Source organism: Protopterus annectens, chromosome 2.part1, assembly GCF_019279795.1.
Source record: "Protopterus annectens isolate FY-2018-M chromosome 2.part1, PAN1.0, whole genome shotgun sequence".
Taxonomy (NCBI): Eukaryota; Metazoa; Chordata; order Ceratodontiformes; family Protopteridae; genus Protopterus; species Protopterus annectens.
The window spans coordinates 100,110,464-100,127,165 of record NC_056729.1 but is presented as its reverse complement, the minus strand read 5'-3'; the positions used below and the strand labels follow the sequence as shown (position 1 = coordinate 100,127,165).

The 16,702-nt window shown below is 42.7% G+C and overlaps 1 protein-coding gene across 3 annotated transcripts in view; it reads right to left on the bottom strand.

The window, feature by feature from the left end:
• The window catches only part of FNIP2 (folliculin interacting protein 2), a 1,139,819-nt gene that overhangs the window by 520,709 nt on the left and 602,408 nt on the right, over nucleotides 1–16,702 (bottom strand). For 2 of the 3 annotated variants that reach the window (XM_044062054.1, XM_044062052.1), the window contains exons 6-8: nucleotides 3,300–3,373; nucleotides 3,081–3,170; nucleotides 1,808–1,876 (exon numbers count right to left, since the gene is read on the bottom strand). In XM_044062054.1, coding sequence (XP_043917989.1) covers nucleotides 1,808–1,876; nucleotides 3,081–3,170; nucleotides 3,300–3,373 — 233 coding nt within the window. The remainder of the gene's footprint in view (nucleotides 1–1,807; nucleotides 1,877–3,080; nucleotides 3,171–3,299; nucleotides 3,374–16,702) is intronic. The other variant, XM_044062053.1, reaches the window with a different exon arrangement.

The window sequence follows — 16,702 nt, the reverse complement described above, 5'->3', positions numbered from 1 at the left end:
GAAATTTTATTTGTAACATTTCATAATATTTTCTGAGGGACTGAGAAACTGCAGTGTTCTCCCTCTGAAGACTGTCACATTCCATAAACTGTCTCAGAGAAAGAGAATCCCCTCGCAGGAAGAATCAGATACCATGCTTTCCTCAGAGTCTTGATCAGAGGAAAAAAAGCTGAATCTGCCCCTTCAGTTTCCTGGCCAAATTCAGAATCCTGAATCTCTTCAAGAATAGAGGAATCCCTTTTATTTTATCAGAAACCACATTATAAGAACTATTAATACCTGAATTATACCCTGAGCCAGACTACTCCTGTGCAGGGAACTTTAAGGAGAAGACACACATATTTAGTTTTCTTTTTAACAGAAAAACTGGGGCCAATAGGGTTAATGGCCGCAGTTTCTCCAGGGATGGGCACAACATTGTGATTAGACATGAAGACTTCCCTATCTCTTCTGCTAGAATTGACAGGTGTCTTTCCCTTGCTCACTAAGGGGACCCCAACAACTGCACTGGATGTGGCTAACGCCTGGTCCATAGTGTCTGCAGGTGAGACATGACAGGGATCCAAGGTAAAAGACGAAAGGTCTGAGGAACCAGCTCTGGTCGCAGCAGTTACTTACCTGCAGCTAAGGCAAACTGCTAGCATGCTGTGGTAGCAAAGGCTATTTGCTTAACTTTTTCCTTTCTGTATCTGGAAGGCGGACCAACAGCAGTATTGGTAGTTTGTTTCATGGGCATGCCAAAAACAGTGTCTTTTTCCCAGGGAAACAAAGCAGCACAAGCCTGTAAAAGTTCAAATTCCTAAAAAGTCATTTTTTCCCAGGAAAAACCAGTAGAAAGCACTTCAATATACTTTGTCAACCCTAAAAAGTAAAATAAAATTATTTTTTCCCCAGAAAAAAACAGAACAGTTTTCAAATGTTTTAACGACTTTTAAAGACATGAAAAAATTGCATCTCCACTTAGAAGGAAGTAGGTTAAAACACACACTCCTAGATTAAAAACAACTTTCCTAACCAGGAAAATAAATTTAACGAATAAATATCAAAAGTGGAAGTTTTCTTCGCCAAAGGTAACTTATGGAACAGCACATCGATCCTTAAAAAGCCTGTACTGAAGTGCTCTCTTTGGCTACAGGAAACCTCCGATGGGCTCGGTGCCTAAGCTATCTTCTTAGACAGCTCAGCTCCAGCTGCCTAATGGTTTGGGTGTGCAGAATGTGTCATGAAGCTTTGAAAGCTGTCTGCTGCATCTTTGGCAGGATATAACCCATACAGGTTAAGCTACGGCAGCAGTGATCAGTATGATATTCTTCCCAGTTTCCAAAATTCATAGACTGTTGAGATTCCCCTCTGTCTTTTTCCCTTGTACATCTAAAGAAAGAACTCAACTTGACCCATGAAGGGCTCTATCAGATTTACAAATTATAAACTTTAGATAAGAATTGCTATTAAAGAGATGTCTATCACAAACCAGAATGACTTGCATCACAGGTGAGGTCAGTAATGATGCAGCAGGTATGCGTTTCAGTAGAGCGAAAATTTTATCTTTTACTAAAGTGGTGCTTTATTATGAAAGGCATACCTTTCAACTGTACAGATTTTCACAGAATGTCCAGATTTGTGTCTCATATTTTTGGTCTGTTCCTCATAAAATTCTGATTTTCTAGCAAATCATTGAGGATTGAAGTCAGAAAATGACAAAACTTTGAATTTCAGACTTCATACTCAAAAGCTACTGTTAACTTCAGGCCAAGGGCTGCCTTTAAAGCCAAGACAAAGCTGTGTAAAATAAAGTGTCACACTATACCTGAGTGTGCAATGCCGCTGTCTTTGTCTTCTTGTCCTCTGCTGGGCATGTCAACTGGTGTACTGTGAGCTAGTGCACAGAGAAAGAACAGTAACTACTTTGTAACAAAAATATAAAAAATGCATTGTTCTCTCCCACTCAATACAAACATACACTCACATGTACACACTTATTAAAATAGCTTAGTCAGCTCTGAAATGACATTTGGTTCATTTAAATATCCTGTGTCACTGCAGTTCTAACAAATTAGCTACATGCCATTTATTCTCAGACACAAGTTCAAACAGGCAAATCCAAAGATTTACTTCTACTCATTAAGTTAAAATAATGCCAATCTGTAAATATGTTGTACTGTATTAAGCATTTTCCATATAAACACTGAATAAGAAAAGAAAAAAATGTTTTTCTTCAACTGTGTTTGTCAGAAATCTAGAAAGTGAAGTGGCAGCAGCTCTGTGTACATCATCGTAGCTGCAAATCTCATTGGCAGACTTTAAAAATGCACACAAGCTGGATAACATCACCTGTGCAGCTATAGTAATGTGGAATCTAGGTGACATGCCCATTACAAGTTTAATGTCTCACTACCACCAGTATGACCACAGACCCAAAAACTAACAGATTACTGTGAATCACATATCACTAACAGACCACCACAAGGAGGAAGTAAAGAAATAAGTGTAGAGCAGTATAAAATTACACACCACCAAGCAGGCCAATCTTTCAAGAAATACAAGGGCTCATTCTTTCTTACATCTGGAACCTGAACTCATAGGTCTAAACTGTACAAAAAACAAATAGTAAGGCTCACTACCTAAAATTTACTGCTTACAACAGTATAAGGTCTGATCTGCCGATCCAGTGGATATGAGTGCACCCTTCACATTTTTGTAAAATCTTTTTATTAAGACTATAACAAAGGCTGTAAAAACTCTGATGAAAAGCAAAAACATTAATTAGTCATGTATGCTTATGTTGTAAATTACTTTTTCAGTGAGGCCTCAGCCTAGGCACATATAAACTATGGCACTTTTGACTGTCCAAGGCAAATGCAAAACCACAAAAGCATGCTTACACTGTGTTACAAATTACCTGCTACAACTGCACACATTTGGAAGTTAAAAGAGCTATGAAAACACTGTTAGAAATGCAGCCCTTTGTATTTTCTGCAGATTAAAGCACATGCCATATCCAAGAAAGGGTAAGAGAGGAAAAGGGTAGGTGAGATCAGTTTGTTGTGTGGGCCACAATGTATACAGCATTCCACACAAACCTGCAAAGAAAGAAGCACTCCGGATGAACCGGAGCTGCCCTGCATCTGAAGCGCCTGGCAGCAGCCTGCCACAATAAAGATGAAAAATACCTAAAACAATAAAAAAAGCAGAAAAAATACCAACAAAGTCCATTATCAATGCAGGAAAGTAAACAAAGCAAAAACACAAGGACGTCAAAATGACACTGTTACCTATGTTACTTCTACTATGATAGTTACCAAGATTGTTTTGATTTAGACATTGTCTCCCCAACGAGGATTCATTGCTGATAACTTCAAAGCTATCCTGCAACCTGAAAGTACAGAAAAGCACAAAAACAAATTTAGATTTGACTTTTTTTCTGTTCTTCCATCAACGTTACATCCTTCAAGTAAATACCATTCTCACTGCTCATTTATTCCCTCCTAGGAATAAAAGTTGTATGGTGGTTTCACAGGTAGTCATACTGTGGAAGTTTTTCTAGAATGCCCACCTGCCACCCACAACCCAGCTTGCCTGGGACTCGCATGAAGTTACTGTGACTGCAAGACTAGTCTCCAGTCTGTGCACCCCGCAGTCACATCATAGTACATGCTACCCAGACTCCTTTAGTCTATTCGACCCATTGCAGCCAAGAGTATTTTTTTCTTCTTCAGAAATGTGAAATAACCATCCACTGTCACTAAAATAAAGTAAATTCTGCTGCTGGCACAGACTTTACCCTATGCAACTGGGCTAGTTTTAGAAATTAAATCAGTTTAATATCCCTTCATAAATTACTTGAATCAGTCTCGCAGTTTAGATAAAGATTAAAAAAATATGAATACTACCACATCATTGCCTTACTTCAACAATTAAATGACAAAACCCTAAATTTGATCTTTAAAAATTGCATTCTTTGAAAGACAACTGAAAAGTACACAAATTACCAGAGTGGTAAACCAGGTTAGACACCTTACAACTATAAAAATAAAGTACATTTCACAATAGGCTTCCTCAACAGCAAGTCTTTGAAACTTGAATACAGCAATCCATTTGAGAGACAGCATACCAACTAAATCAAAAATTCCATGTTTCATTTTCAAATGTTACAAATTTCCTAGACGGATCAATGTGGGAAGCCAGTCAACAGTGCACAGATTTTTTTTTTTTCATCATTGGTTTGATGCTGCAAGTAAGCAGTTAAGTAGCTCATTGATGCATTAAAAAATATTAACAAATGAGCCTGCAAGGAAGGAAAGAGATGCATAGCTGTATCACAAGTGGTTTGCAGGAATACGTTAATGTAACAGTGCACATCAATGATTGTTAGCATTCTGTTCCCATTTGTAAGTGTTTATTTGAACCTTAACTTAAAGACATCTGAGCATATTTAAAGACTCAATGATATGTATGTGTAGAGATTCAGTATTTATCCTAAAAAACACACTGCTAAAGGGGTGTGACAAAAAAAAAAGTGTGCGATTCTTTCATTTACTGCCACTCTACCTAAGGCAGCAAGGGTTTATCAGCATCATGCTACCAATGTCATCAGTCATTAAAATGAATAACTACGAAAAAAGAAACGGGGGAAAACCTCCACATACAAACTCACAGAAACTGCAAATCCTCCTCCGAGAAACATGGAAAAGCTAAATCGGAACAAAAAAAAATGTACATTTAAAATGTAAATTGCACCTACAACAATAATAAAGGATACAAGAAAATTACATCAACCACGGCATTATTGGAATAACTAACCAAAATCTACAAATCTACATGAAATAACATTAAATAAATCTAGACAAAATAACATTAAGTAAAACTAAAACAGATTCACCTAAATTATAAACCTAACACATCTTAACACAATAACCCCAACTACAATGGTAAAATGATATCACAAAACTACAAAGTACAATTGTGTATGCAAACTTACCATAACAGCAGATGTTCGAATGATCACTGCTGCAGGATGCAGTACCCCTAGCCGCACAGGTTATATCCGGCCAAGGATACAACACATGGCTAACTTCCAAAGCTTCAGGGCATCTTCCACATGCCCAAACTGTCAGGCAGCTTGAGATGAGCTGACTAAAAGATAAGTCTGGGTGCCAAGCCCTTCAGACTTTTCCTGCCAACAGACACAGGGAGGCTAAGCCCTGAAAGAATAATGCCAGGAAAAACAAAAAACAGACAACCATACCCAAGCATAAACACAGGAAAAAAACATGGGGGTGGAGGGAGGGAGAGAGCAGTGACTGCAGCAGTAATCATTCAAACATATACTTTTATGGGAAGTTTATTTACACAACTGTAGTATGTTCATCATACTGATAACTGCTGCAATGGCCTTAGCTATATGGGTTGATTACCCTAGATTACTACATTTGGGATGTGGAAAGAGAAGAGTCCAGGTGTCCCTGGAAACTTACCCTTGAAAAGCCTGATCTAGACCTAGAGAAGCAGTCAAGCATACAGTGCTTTGTAAAAATATTACAGAAGGCCAACGTGCAGCTTCTGTAATACTTCCAGAATCCATTCCTTTCCACATAGACAGAGATGAAGCAAAAACCCTGGTAGAGTAGACATTGACCCTGCCTGGAAAAAATTAATTGTGGTAAGTATAAATAAGGTAATAGCCTTAGAAAACCATTTGGAAATGGTCTGTATTGACACAGATTGTCCCTTTTTACCTTCACGAGGAAAAGCAGCAGATCCAAAGAGCTGAAAGATTTAGTTATGTCAAGACAGTACCAGAGTTGTTAGTGGACATCTAAGGTATGGAGTATTATTTCTCCCTCTTTTTTAATAACAAGTAAAGAAAACAGGGGGATGGATAGTTTGGCTTAAAGTATACTGATACCACTTAAGGTATAAAAGATTACTTCTCAAAGAAATCTTGTCACTCTGGAAAATGAGATAGGCTTGACTCACCATAAGAGCTTGCAACTCAAATACTCTTCTTGCAGAGGTTAGAGCACTCAGTACAACTATTTTCCATGTTAACCTTAAGTCATCCAGACTAGATGGTTCAAATGGAGCAAGTGGTCACTTCTATAACACAAAATTAAGATCCCAAGAAGGAGCCACTGGTTTTCCCGGAGGCCTCTTAAGTAAAACTCGTTTCAAAACCATTTTGGCAAGAGAAAGCCTTGAAAAAGGAGTCAGCGGATGAAGGGAAAACTGTGCATACTGCCTACCTAGATCTGGCTAAAGCATCTGATACAATACTCCACTTGGGCATTGTCAACAAACTTATGGAACTAGGTACAACCCCCTTTATAACAAGTTGGATACCTAGCTGGCTCACTGACAGGACCCCAGGAGGTTAGAATTGGTGAGGCCACATCCTCAAAGATGCAAGTCACCAGTGGATTCCCCCAGTGTTCTGTGCTAGGCCCACTTTTCTTTGGCATCTACTTTTTGGATGTCAAAAGCCTCTGGCAAACCAGGTTCACAGATATTGCAAACTGGGAGCAGTCACTGAATCCTCCTCAAGATGAGAAGGCCCTTCAGGAAGGTCTATCACAGACAAATATGTGATGCCAAAGCCACGGCTTAAAACTAAATATCAAGAAATGCATTATAGTACCTTTTGGAAAGTCTGCTGCCCTCAGTTAATTACTTCATTAATAAAACACCCCTAAAAGTTGACAGTCACAGATTTGGGAACTCATGTAGATAGTAACCAAGCTCTCAACCAACATGTTTCCAAGGTAGTAAGAAAATCCGTTTATGTTGTTCAGCTCATAAGCAAAGGCATGGCATTTAGGTCTAGAGAGGTCATTATAATATTGTACTCTGCCCACAAAGACCCATCAGAGTATGATACTCCTTTCGGTATGTACTTGACCAGACACATGCAGCAACTGGAATGTCCACAAAGGTTCTTTTCAAAAAAGAATACAGGGAGTAAAGCACTGTTCTACTCTGATCACCTCAAAGCCCTGTGTCTAGCACAGTATCATACAGACTTCTGAAAAGCTATCTTTGTAGGCATATAAGGCATCCTTGGACCCTGTTTTGATGAATCAAAAGCGAAAAACAAAGAGCATCAGAACTGCTAGATTAATTACCTTTTCCATTTGCTAATAAATGATTTCCTAGTAGCAGTTTTTTTCCTCCATTATTACCTGCAGCATGCCTTCAGTAAACAGGTACCTAAAGGAAAATAGGACCCTGTCACCCAGGTAACTGAAGTTGACTGTGGTCAGGGTATATCAAACACCCCTGGTCTTGTGACAGCAGATCAATTGTTAGAAAGCTTGTGGTAATACTAGAGGAACACCCCACAGATTGAGCAAATTTTGAAAGACCCCCTGATCTAGTTCATAGGTTCATACTAGGCTATCTGCCCAAGGGCATTTATAAGCCTAGCCATAGTTTTGTGGCTTACGCCACCCCTTAGTTTGGAGAAACTATGCCCATTATTTAGCTGTGCCTCTGTCGAGCAGTGACACTGAGGTAACCCCTGGGGTGTATCTGCTATCTCCCATCCATTGGTCAAGATTCCTCTTGAACAAGGCCAGCGAGGTGCTCTGCTTCACATAAACCGGGATTTTGTTCCACAGCATAGGAGTCTTTGGGTGATGAATCTATCCTCCAGCACGCCCTATTAATAACCGTGGCGAGGTTTAAGTCACCCGCCCTTGTGGCTCTGAGGGATCTAGATTTTTTGAGATGAAGCATATTCATCAAATCTGGGTTTGACATGTCCTTGTATGTCAGGCATAGGTCACCTCTGAGTAAGCGGCACCAACTGAATATAACTGGAGTTCTTTCAGTCGCAGCATAAGACAGATTTTGAGACCCTTTATCCTTTTGGTGAGGAACTTTTGTGGCCTCCAGCTGCTGCAAGTGTCGGGTCAGATACATTCCGAATGGGGCATTGTACTCAATCATTGGTCTGATGAGTGATGAGTATAGGGAGACTATGACTTCCCTTGATCTAGATGTGAATCCCTTCATGATAAGGTGGGCAATGTAGAAGGTCTTCCTAACTACTTTAGCAATATGAGTGTCGAATGAAAGGCTACTGTCACAACCTGGGTTCCCAGGTCCCTAATAACTTCTTCTGTGTTCAGGGGATTGCCACCTATATGGTAGCTAGGGGTAACCTTATTTTTCCCGAAGGGTATGACTATGCATTTCTTGGCATTTAACTTGAGGCCATGGCTCTGGCACCAGTTATCCGTTTCTGTGAGACCCTTCTGAAGGATATCTGTGTCGGATGTGTTCTCAACTACGGCGCCCAGTTTACAGTCATCTGCGAACTTTGTCAGCCATAACCCTCCTGTGTTTGCTTGTACTTCAGAAAAGTAGATGCCAAACAAGAGTGGGCCCAGGACTGAGCCCTGTGGGACACCACTTGTGACAGGCTTAGAGTCTGACATGGCGCCAGCAACTCTGACCCTGTGGGTTCTGTCACTCAGCCAGTTTGCAACCCATCTTGTAATGTATGGGTTTACATTTAAGTTGATGAGTTTTTCAATGATACCGAGTGGGGTATTGTATCGAAGCCTTCGCCAGGTCTAGGTAGGCTGTATGGACTGCCTTTCCTCGTCAATGGCCTTGGTGACTGTTTCAAAAAAGTCAACCAAGTTTAAAAGGCATGATCTGCCTTTGACAAAGCCAAACTGGGTCGGATCCAAAGTCTGCAAATTCCCTATGTCTTTATTTATGAGATCCATTATGATCCTTTCCATGGCTTTGCAGATCAGGCTTGTCAAGCTAATGGGACGGTAATTTCCAGGGTCGGTGGAGGCACCGCCTTTGTGGAGTGGGACCACAGTCGCTGCGCCACTCCTGGAGTGCGTATCTGGAGGTGAGACTAAGATTAAACAGCTGTCCTAACTGTGGGTTTAATTCCTCGTTGAGTTCATGGAGCACACAGCCGGGGACACCATCAGGTCCCATGGATGCTGTGTTCTTTGCCTTGGAGAGAGCAGTTCTCACCTGAGCGTTGGAGATGTTTGGGGGGCTGCAATCATTTGGTATAGATATGATAGTCTGCTGCCCTTTCCTGTTCAGCTTGTCTGCCACACATTACTCTGACAGAATGAAGCATGCGCACAGAATGAGACGGACACTCTGCTGTGATGCTATAGCCTAAGCGAACATGGCTAGTCTGCAAAGGGGATATGACCTGTTTCCTCCCTGCTTGAAGATGTGCCACATGACCATGTGTGAAAAAATCTGAAGAGCTCCTGGGGACCAAAGATGATTCAGAGAGTTGAGCGTCTTGATAAGGGTAATCATTGTTTTTTTTATATTTGTGCTTGCATCTGTCCTAGGTGCCCCACACACCTTGCACTCCAAGCAAGTCCGAGATCTTTGTGATGACGACTGCTTTGGAACAGGGAGAGATTACGGAAAAACCCATCCTTGGAGATATTTGCTGTCTCCACCAAGTAATTATTCTACTGACAAGCCACAGCAATGGAACTTGAAAAGACAAGGGATGTTGATGCTGATACCAGAAAGATTTCAGACACCATTGTATCTTTCTCATGTGGAGTTTTGTCAAGGTTATCAGGAGAATCATAGATCCCATGACACCCAAAATCCTGAGGTATTACCTCTTAAGTAAACAAAGCCTGAGTGGAAGACCTTGGAGATGGATCTAGATACAGATCTATTTTTCCTGTGGAAGAAAATCTATAGGAACTGAGGTGTCCGGCTAAGACCCCATTAACACAATTCTGTGCAAATGAGTAAAAAAGGACTTTTGAATGTTGTCTTGGAAACCCAGCTTGTTTAAGAGATCTCTCATTCAAGTGAGAGATTCCTGACACTTGGACCCTGCAAAGATAAGCAAGTCATCTAAATATGTAAAAAAATGGATACCCTGTAGCCTTCAATGAGCAATAACTGGAGCTAGCCACTTAGTCTTGGTGCAGTGGACAGTCCAAATAGTAAATCAGAGAACTGATAAAGTGATCCAGACTCACAAACCTTAAAAAACTCCTGAAGTCTTTAGGAAAAATGAAAGTGTTACCAGGAAACTTGAATGAGAAAGAAGAGATAAACTGTAAAGTGATGACATTTTGAAGACAAACACCATCACAAACAAGTCTACGAAGATAGATTCAGAACTGGTCTCCAAGTGTCCTTCTTTGGGACTAAAAACATCTTTGAACATAAACCTTTCCCAATTTGGGGAAGGAGGAACTGGTTTTATTACTCCCTGGAACAGCATGTAATGAAGGACAGGTGTAGTGGATGACAAGTAGCTTCTCACTTTCATCTATAACCTTGATGAATGATCGTCAGAGCCCATTTGTCTGAACCTGTTGCCAAAGAGAATAATGGGGATTCAGACTTTCTGGAAGTGAAAAGGGACTGCCAGGGTGAGGGGGCAAAGTCCCTTAAATACCCACCCCAACATACCCACCCTAGAGAACATACTCTATTGGCCCTCCAAATCACTCCCACATGAAATCATTATATTGAGGGACTTCAACTGACTGGCTAACTTGTAATTCTAGTAATCCCACCAACTACCTCAGCCTCCATGGACTCATCCAAATCATCCAGTCTCCAACAAGAATTGATAAATCAACCAAGAGGCAGTCAATCTTTGACTGGATACTGATAAACAGGCAGCACAAATCTATCAGGCTGCCTCCCAAATAGCTTGAGTGACCACTTCCCAACATTTGTAATAAGACATCATACATGTCTGAAGAAACCCACCACTTACCAACTGATAAGAAATAAAACTTCATCTTTTCTAACTTTATTACAGCTCTAAAAGGTTGCAACTGGAATCCACTCAAGCCATTTCCAAGCTCCTCCCAGAATCATCAGAATTAAATCCAACTTTGCTCCTTGGCTGAACACAGAGACCAGATTTCTGCTGAAAACCAAAGAAAGTCTGGGCTCATTGGCACAAAACTGGATCCCATGCTTTAAAAAGTACAGTTGTGTACACTCACCATAAATGTAGATGTTCGAGTGTATTCACTGTTGCAGTCATTACATTTGGGTTATCCCTGCCAAGGTAGCCCTCAGTCGGTCCGAATACCAGAGGCTTAGTATTTCTACGTCAGTTGCTGTTGCTCCAGGACTAACGTCAGGTCGTCAGTGGTATAAAATCAGGCAGCCGATGCCATTACATCACTTTTTTTTGCTGTAACTGTCAGGAGCCACCAATAGGGAGCTAGGTTATAGTGGAAGAATACCCCAGTAGAAAGTAAATACCAAAAATTCCTTGTAATTAGAGAGAACAAGGGGGGTGGAGGGAGGGAAACCAGGACTGCAACAGTGAATACACTATCATCTACATTTATGGTAAGTGTACACAACTGTACTATGTTCTTCGTGTTTCACTGTTGCAGTCATCACATTTGGGTTGATTCCCAAAGCTGAAGAAAAGGGTGGAGGCAGTCAAGAAGACTGGGGGCTGGCTAGGATGCCCTGCAAGACTGCGGTGGCAAAGCATGCTCTAGATTTGGAGAAGATAGGTAGGTGGTAATGCTTGGTGAAGGTATGAACAGATGTCCATGTTGCAGTCTCCAGGATGTCCCTGGTGGGGACCCCTCTTGAGGAAAGCTGCAGAGGTCGAGGTTGCTCTGGTGGAATGTGTCTTGACCCCCTTGGGGGGAGGTTTCCTGTGCTGTTTGTAGCAGAAATAGATGCAGTATGCTATCCATATGGAAATTGTTTGGATATGGCCTTGCCTTCTGCTCCTGCAGCAACGTTGACTAGCAGTTGATCAGTTTTTTCTAAAAGATTTAGTCCTGTCTAGATAGAATCTGAGCTGTCTGTGAACATCTAGAGAGTGCAGAATCCTTTCCCCTTGTTTTGTGGGTTAGGAAAAAAGGTGGGCAAATGAATGGATTGGTTGAGAGCCACACTGGGCACCACTTTTGGCATGAAGGATGGGTTAGTCCTGAGGGAGACCCTGTCAGCATGGAAAATGATGAAGGGCTCTACAGCCATAAGTACTTGTAGCTCTGATACTCTTCTAGCTGAAGTGATGGCTAGGCTGTCTTCCGAGAGAAATTTTAACTCTGCTGACGCTGCAGGTTCAAAGGGGGGCAGGGTGAGCTTTTCCAACAGAAAGTTTAGGTCCCAAGCTAGGGTAGGTCTTCTGGGTGGCCTCAAGTTGTTAGCCTCTCTTGGGAACTGTTTGATGAGAGGGTATGAGAAAAGAGGTGGCACTGTGCTTAAATGAGCAGAGATGGCAGCGGCATGCATTTTAATAGACGAGAAGGATAGATCCCTGTGCAGTAGGTCTGTCAGATAATCCAGGATTAGAGGTAGGGAGGGTTGTGCCATTCTAGCCTGGATCCAGGAGCAAAACCTTTTCCACTTGTCAGCATAAGACTTTATAGTGCTGGGGTGTCTGGCCTCACATATAACATCTAGAACTTGTTTGCTTAGACTGGCAGCTTGAGTAGAGGTCAGGAAATAAACCAGGCTGCCAGATTGAGGGTCTGCAATTGGTGATGCTTAAAATCTCCATTCCTCCGGGTCAGGAGTGTTGGGATCTGCGATAGATGCCACGGTGACAGGCTGAGCAGCAGTGGTACCAGTGCTGGCGAGGCCAGTTTGGGGCAATCAGGATTGTCCTTGGTTTTTCCTCCCTTATTTTGAGCAGTACCCTTGAAATGAGTGGTAGAGAGGGAAATGCATAGACAGAGTGGTTTACCCACTGGAAGGATAGAGCATCCACTTTCCAGGCCTTGCTGCGAGGTTTCCCTGGTGCAGAATTTGCTGAGCCGATGACTGGAGTGGGAGGCAAAGAAGACAACCTTCGGGTGCCCCATTTCTGAGTTACAAGGGTGAAGTTTCTTGGGTCTTTCTGCCACTCATGTGGGTCTAGCAGGTTTCTTCTCAAGTTGTCTGCCAGAGAGTTTAGACAGCCTGGCAGGAATTGTGCTAACAGGTGTAGTGCATGGCTGAGGCCATGTGCCAAAGGGTCATGGCGAGCCTGCACAGAGAATAAGAGTAAGTCCCTCCCTACTTGTTGATATACCACATCACCAAGGTGTTGTCCATTTTGATCAGTAGAGACCCCGGGGAGTGAAGGGGTCTGAAAGCTGTCAGGGTGTGCTACAGCTAACATCTCTTTTTGGTTGATTTGGGCTCCATTGGCCCTGAATGCACCTGCCGTCCAGGTGTGCACGCCAGGCATAGTCTGATGAGTCTGTGGTGAGGGTCTGGGTGGTGTGGGTTCATGAGATGGGAAGTCCCTTGTCGTGGTAGCATGCTGCTGCCCACCACAGGAAATCTTTCCTTAAACAAGGTATCACTGGTATAAGACTTTCCAGGTCTTGAGAGTGCTGACACCAAGGTCTTTTTGGGTACCACTGCAGTTTCCTCATATGCAGTCTGGCATATGGAATGAGTAGAATGCAAGAAGTCATGAACCCTAGAGCTTGCAGGAATTTCCCTGCAGATAACTGGGTCCTGGTGGCTAGTTTAGAGAAGAAAGCTGTCAGGTAGGACTGTTTTTTCTGGTGTAAGGAATGCCATCTGGGATGCTGTGACCAGACTTGCTCCCAGGAATACAATTTTTTGTGTGGGTACTAGTTTGGATTTCTTTTTGTTGATAGTATACCCCAGGGAGGTCAGTAGGTCCTTTCCAAAGGTCAGGTGCTTTAGCAGCTTCTCCTGTCTGTCTGAATCATGCAGTTGTGTAAGTATGGGTAAATTTGAGTATTTCTTTGCCTGCAAAAAGCAATGACAGGAGCCAGGCATTTTGTGAAAACTCTGGGAGAAGTGGATAAGCCAAAGGAAAGCGCAGAGAACTAAAAGTGCAGTGATCTTGCCCTGAAACACAGGTATATCCTGCATGATTTCCTGACTGGGATGTGTAGTTAGGCCTCTTTTAGGTCTAGAGTGGCTAACCAAACATCTCAGGAAAGCATAGGTAGAAGGTGCTGGAGGATGAGCATTTTTAATTTTGGTATCACCACAAAGGTGTTTAGAATGGATAGATTGAGGATGGGGTGCCATGTGCCCTCTTTTCTAGGTACGAGGAAGAGTCTGGAGTAGAAACCTTAGCCTATCTGTTCTGCAGGAACATGCTCTATTGCCCTTATAAAGAGCAGGGGGAAAGGACTTGCTTTTGGCCTCTGCCCACTAGTTTGGGGGAAGATCTGGGAACCCTTTTGGGGTTGACAGAGTATTGAAATAAAATTTGCATCCCTGGGACATCATGTCGAGGACCCAGCAGTCAATGGTAATGGTGGCCCAGTTGCTTGTGCGGAAGGAGAGTTTTCCTCCTAGAGGCAAGAGCAGGTGGGCAGAGGGAGGGGGTGGAAGTGCAAAGTCATTGGGAGTTCTTACTATAAGGGAGTGGCTTTGCAACCCCTGGTTTTGAAGAGGAGGAACCCCATTGCTTAGATCTCTGCATTCCCTGGGGCTATCTGGGGAGCCTACTTCCCGGGGGTCTGGGCTGAGCTGACTTGGAGGGGGCAAGAAAGGACCAGTGCTTGGAGGGGCAATACCTACTGAACCTCGGTGGCTGGACCTGTAAGAAGTCTAAAGTACAGTTTTGTACCTACCATAAATGTAGATGTCCGAACTGGATAGCATCTGCAGTCATAACAACTGGGTTGTCCTGTCGTCAGGCAGCCCTTCGGTCGGCCGGATTCCAAAGTCTGGGTCCGGCTACGGCTGATGTCGCACTTCACCCGACGTCATCTCTGCTGGTCTTCGGGTATAAAGGCATCAGCCGACGCCATTTTCCTCAGTGTTTCTTGCCCCAGATGCCAGTTGCCCTCTTGGAAGGCTAAATTTTGGATAAATGCCAATGTTTCCAAAAGATAGAAGGCAAACACAAAAATAAGCATGTATGTACATATATACAAACAAATACACCATAAGAGACTCCCCCCAGCTAGCTATTAGGAGGATAAATACCCTAGGAGTACCACAGAGGGAAGGAGGAGGGTAATCCTGACTGCAGATGCTATCCAGTTCGGACATCTACATTTATGGTAGGTACAAAACTGTACTATGTCCTTCATGGATGCATCTGCAGTCATAACAACTGGGTAGAATACCATAGCCATCTAGGGGAGGAGGATGATAAAATTATGGTGTTGTTAGGATCCCTTGCAATACAGCAGTGGCAAACCCTGCTCGGGATCTAGAATATAGAGGTAAATTATAATGCTTGGCAAATGTATGCACGGAGGTCCAAGTAGCCGCCTCAATAATGTCCTTGGTTGCCACTCCTCGTAAGAAAGCTGTGGTAGTGGCTGTAGCCCTTGTAGAATGAGGCCTTATGTTCTGTGGAATTGGTTTTCCATGGAAGGAGTAACAAAATCTTATGCAATTTCCTATCCATTTGGAGATTGTCTGTTTGGAAATTGCTTTTCCTTCCCTCCCTGTTGCATAGGCTACCAAAAGCTGGTCAGTTTTTCTGTTACTTTTGGTTCTGTCCAGGTAGTAGCGTAGCTGTCTATGTAGGTATGCAGCATTCTTCCCCTCTGTTTTGTGGATTGGGAAAGAAGGTAGGTAGGTGGATTGCCTGGTTTAGAGACACTCTGGATACCACCTTAGGCATAAATGTAGGATTTGTTCTCATGGACACCCTATCTTTATGGAAGATTAGGAAGGGTTGTACTGCCATTAAGGCCTGTAGTTCCGAAACCCTCCTTGCTGAGGTAATTGCCAGTAGGAAAGCAGTTTTCCATGATAGGTGCTGTAGATCTGCTGTTGCTGCTGGTTCGAACTGAGGGAGTGTCAACTTTTCTAGCACAAAGTTCAAGTCCCATGCTGGTAATGGTGGTTTCCTTGGAGGTTTTACATTCTTGATCCCTCTGAGGAACTGCCTGAGTACAGGATGTGAAAAGACAGGTGGATCAAAGCTGTATTCTGCTGAAATCGCTGATGCATGTATCTTGGAGGAATAGGACAGGCCTGTATGTAAAGGCTCTGCCAAATACTCCAGAATGTTTGCAATATCTATATTCGACACATCTTTTCCTCTTTCAGTACTCCAAATGACAAACCTTTTCCATTTTCCTGCATAGTTCCTTCTTGTTGAAGGTCTGCGGGCTTCAAGGATAATGTCTTTAACCCTTTGGGAAAGATCTGGCTTAGTTGCTGCTATGTGATGTTCCAGGCAGTCAGCTGCAAAGTTTTTAGGTTTGGATGCATGATGCTGTAGTTGTTCTGAGTTAACATCAAAGGCATCAGGGGTATTGACCACATTTTCTCCCGAGACATGCTCCTCAGCAGTGGGTACCAGTGTTGTCTTGGCCAGTTCGGAGCTATCAGGATTATCCTTGGACATTCCTCTTTGATTTTCAGTAATACCTTGTGTATCAAGGAAGAGGTGGAAATGCATATGCTGTCAGACCTGTCCAGCTGAAGGAAAGAGAATCCACCTTCCATGCAAGTGGGTGGAATGTCCTTGTGCAGAATCTTTTGAGCTGGTGATTGAGAGGGGAAGCGAATAGATCTATTTGTGGCATTCCCCATTTCTTTGTGATGGTCTTGAAGATGTCTGGGTGTAGCATCCATTCGTGAGCATCCGAGGTGGTTCTGCTTAACATGTCTGCTAGGGTGTTCTCTTTTCCCGGTACAAATATTGCCTGTAACTGGATGTTGTAGCTGAGAGCCAGATTCCAAAGGTCCAAAGTCATTCTACATAGGGGGTATGAATGAGTGCCTCCCTGTTTGTTGATGTACCACATGA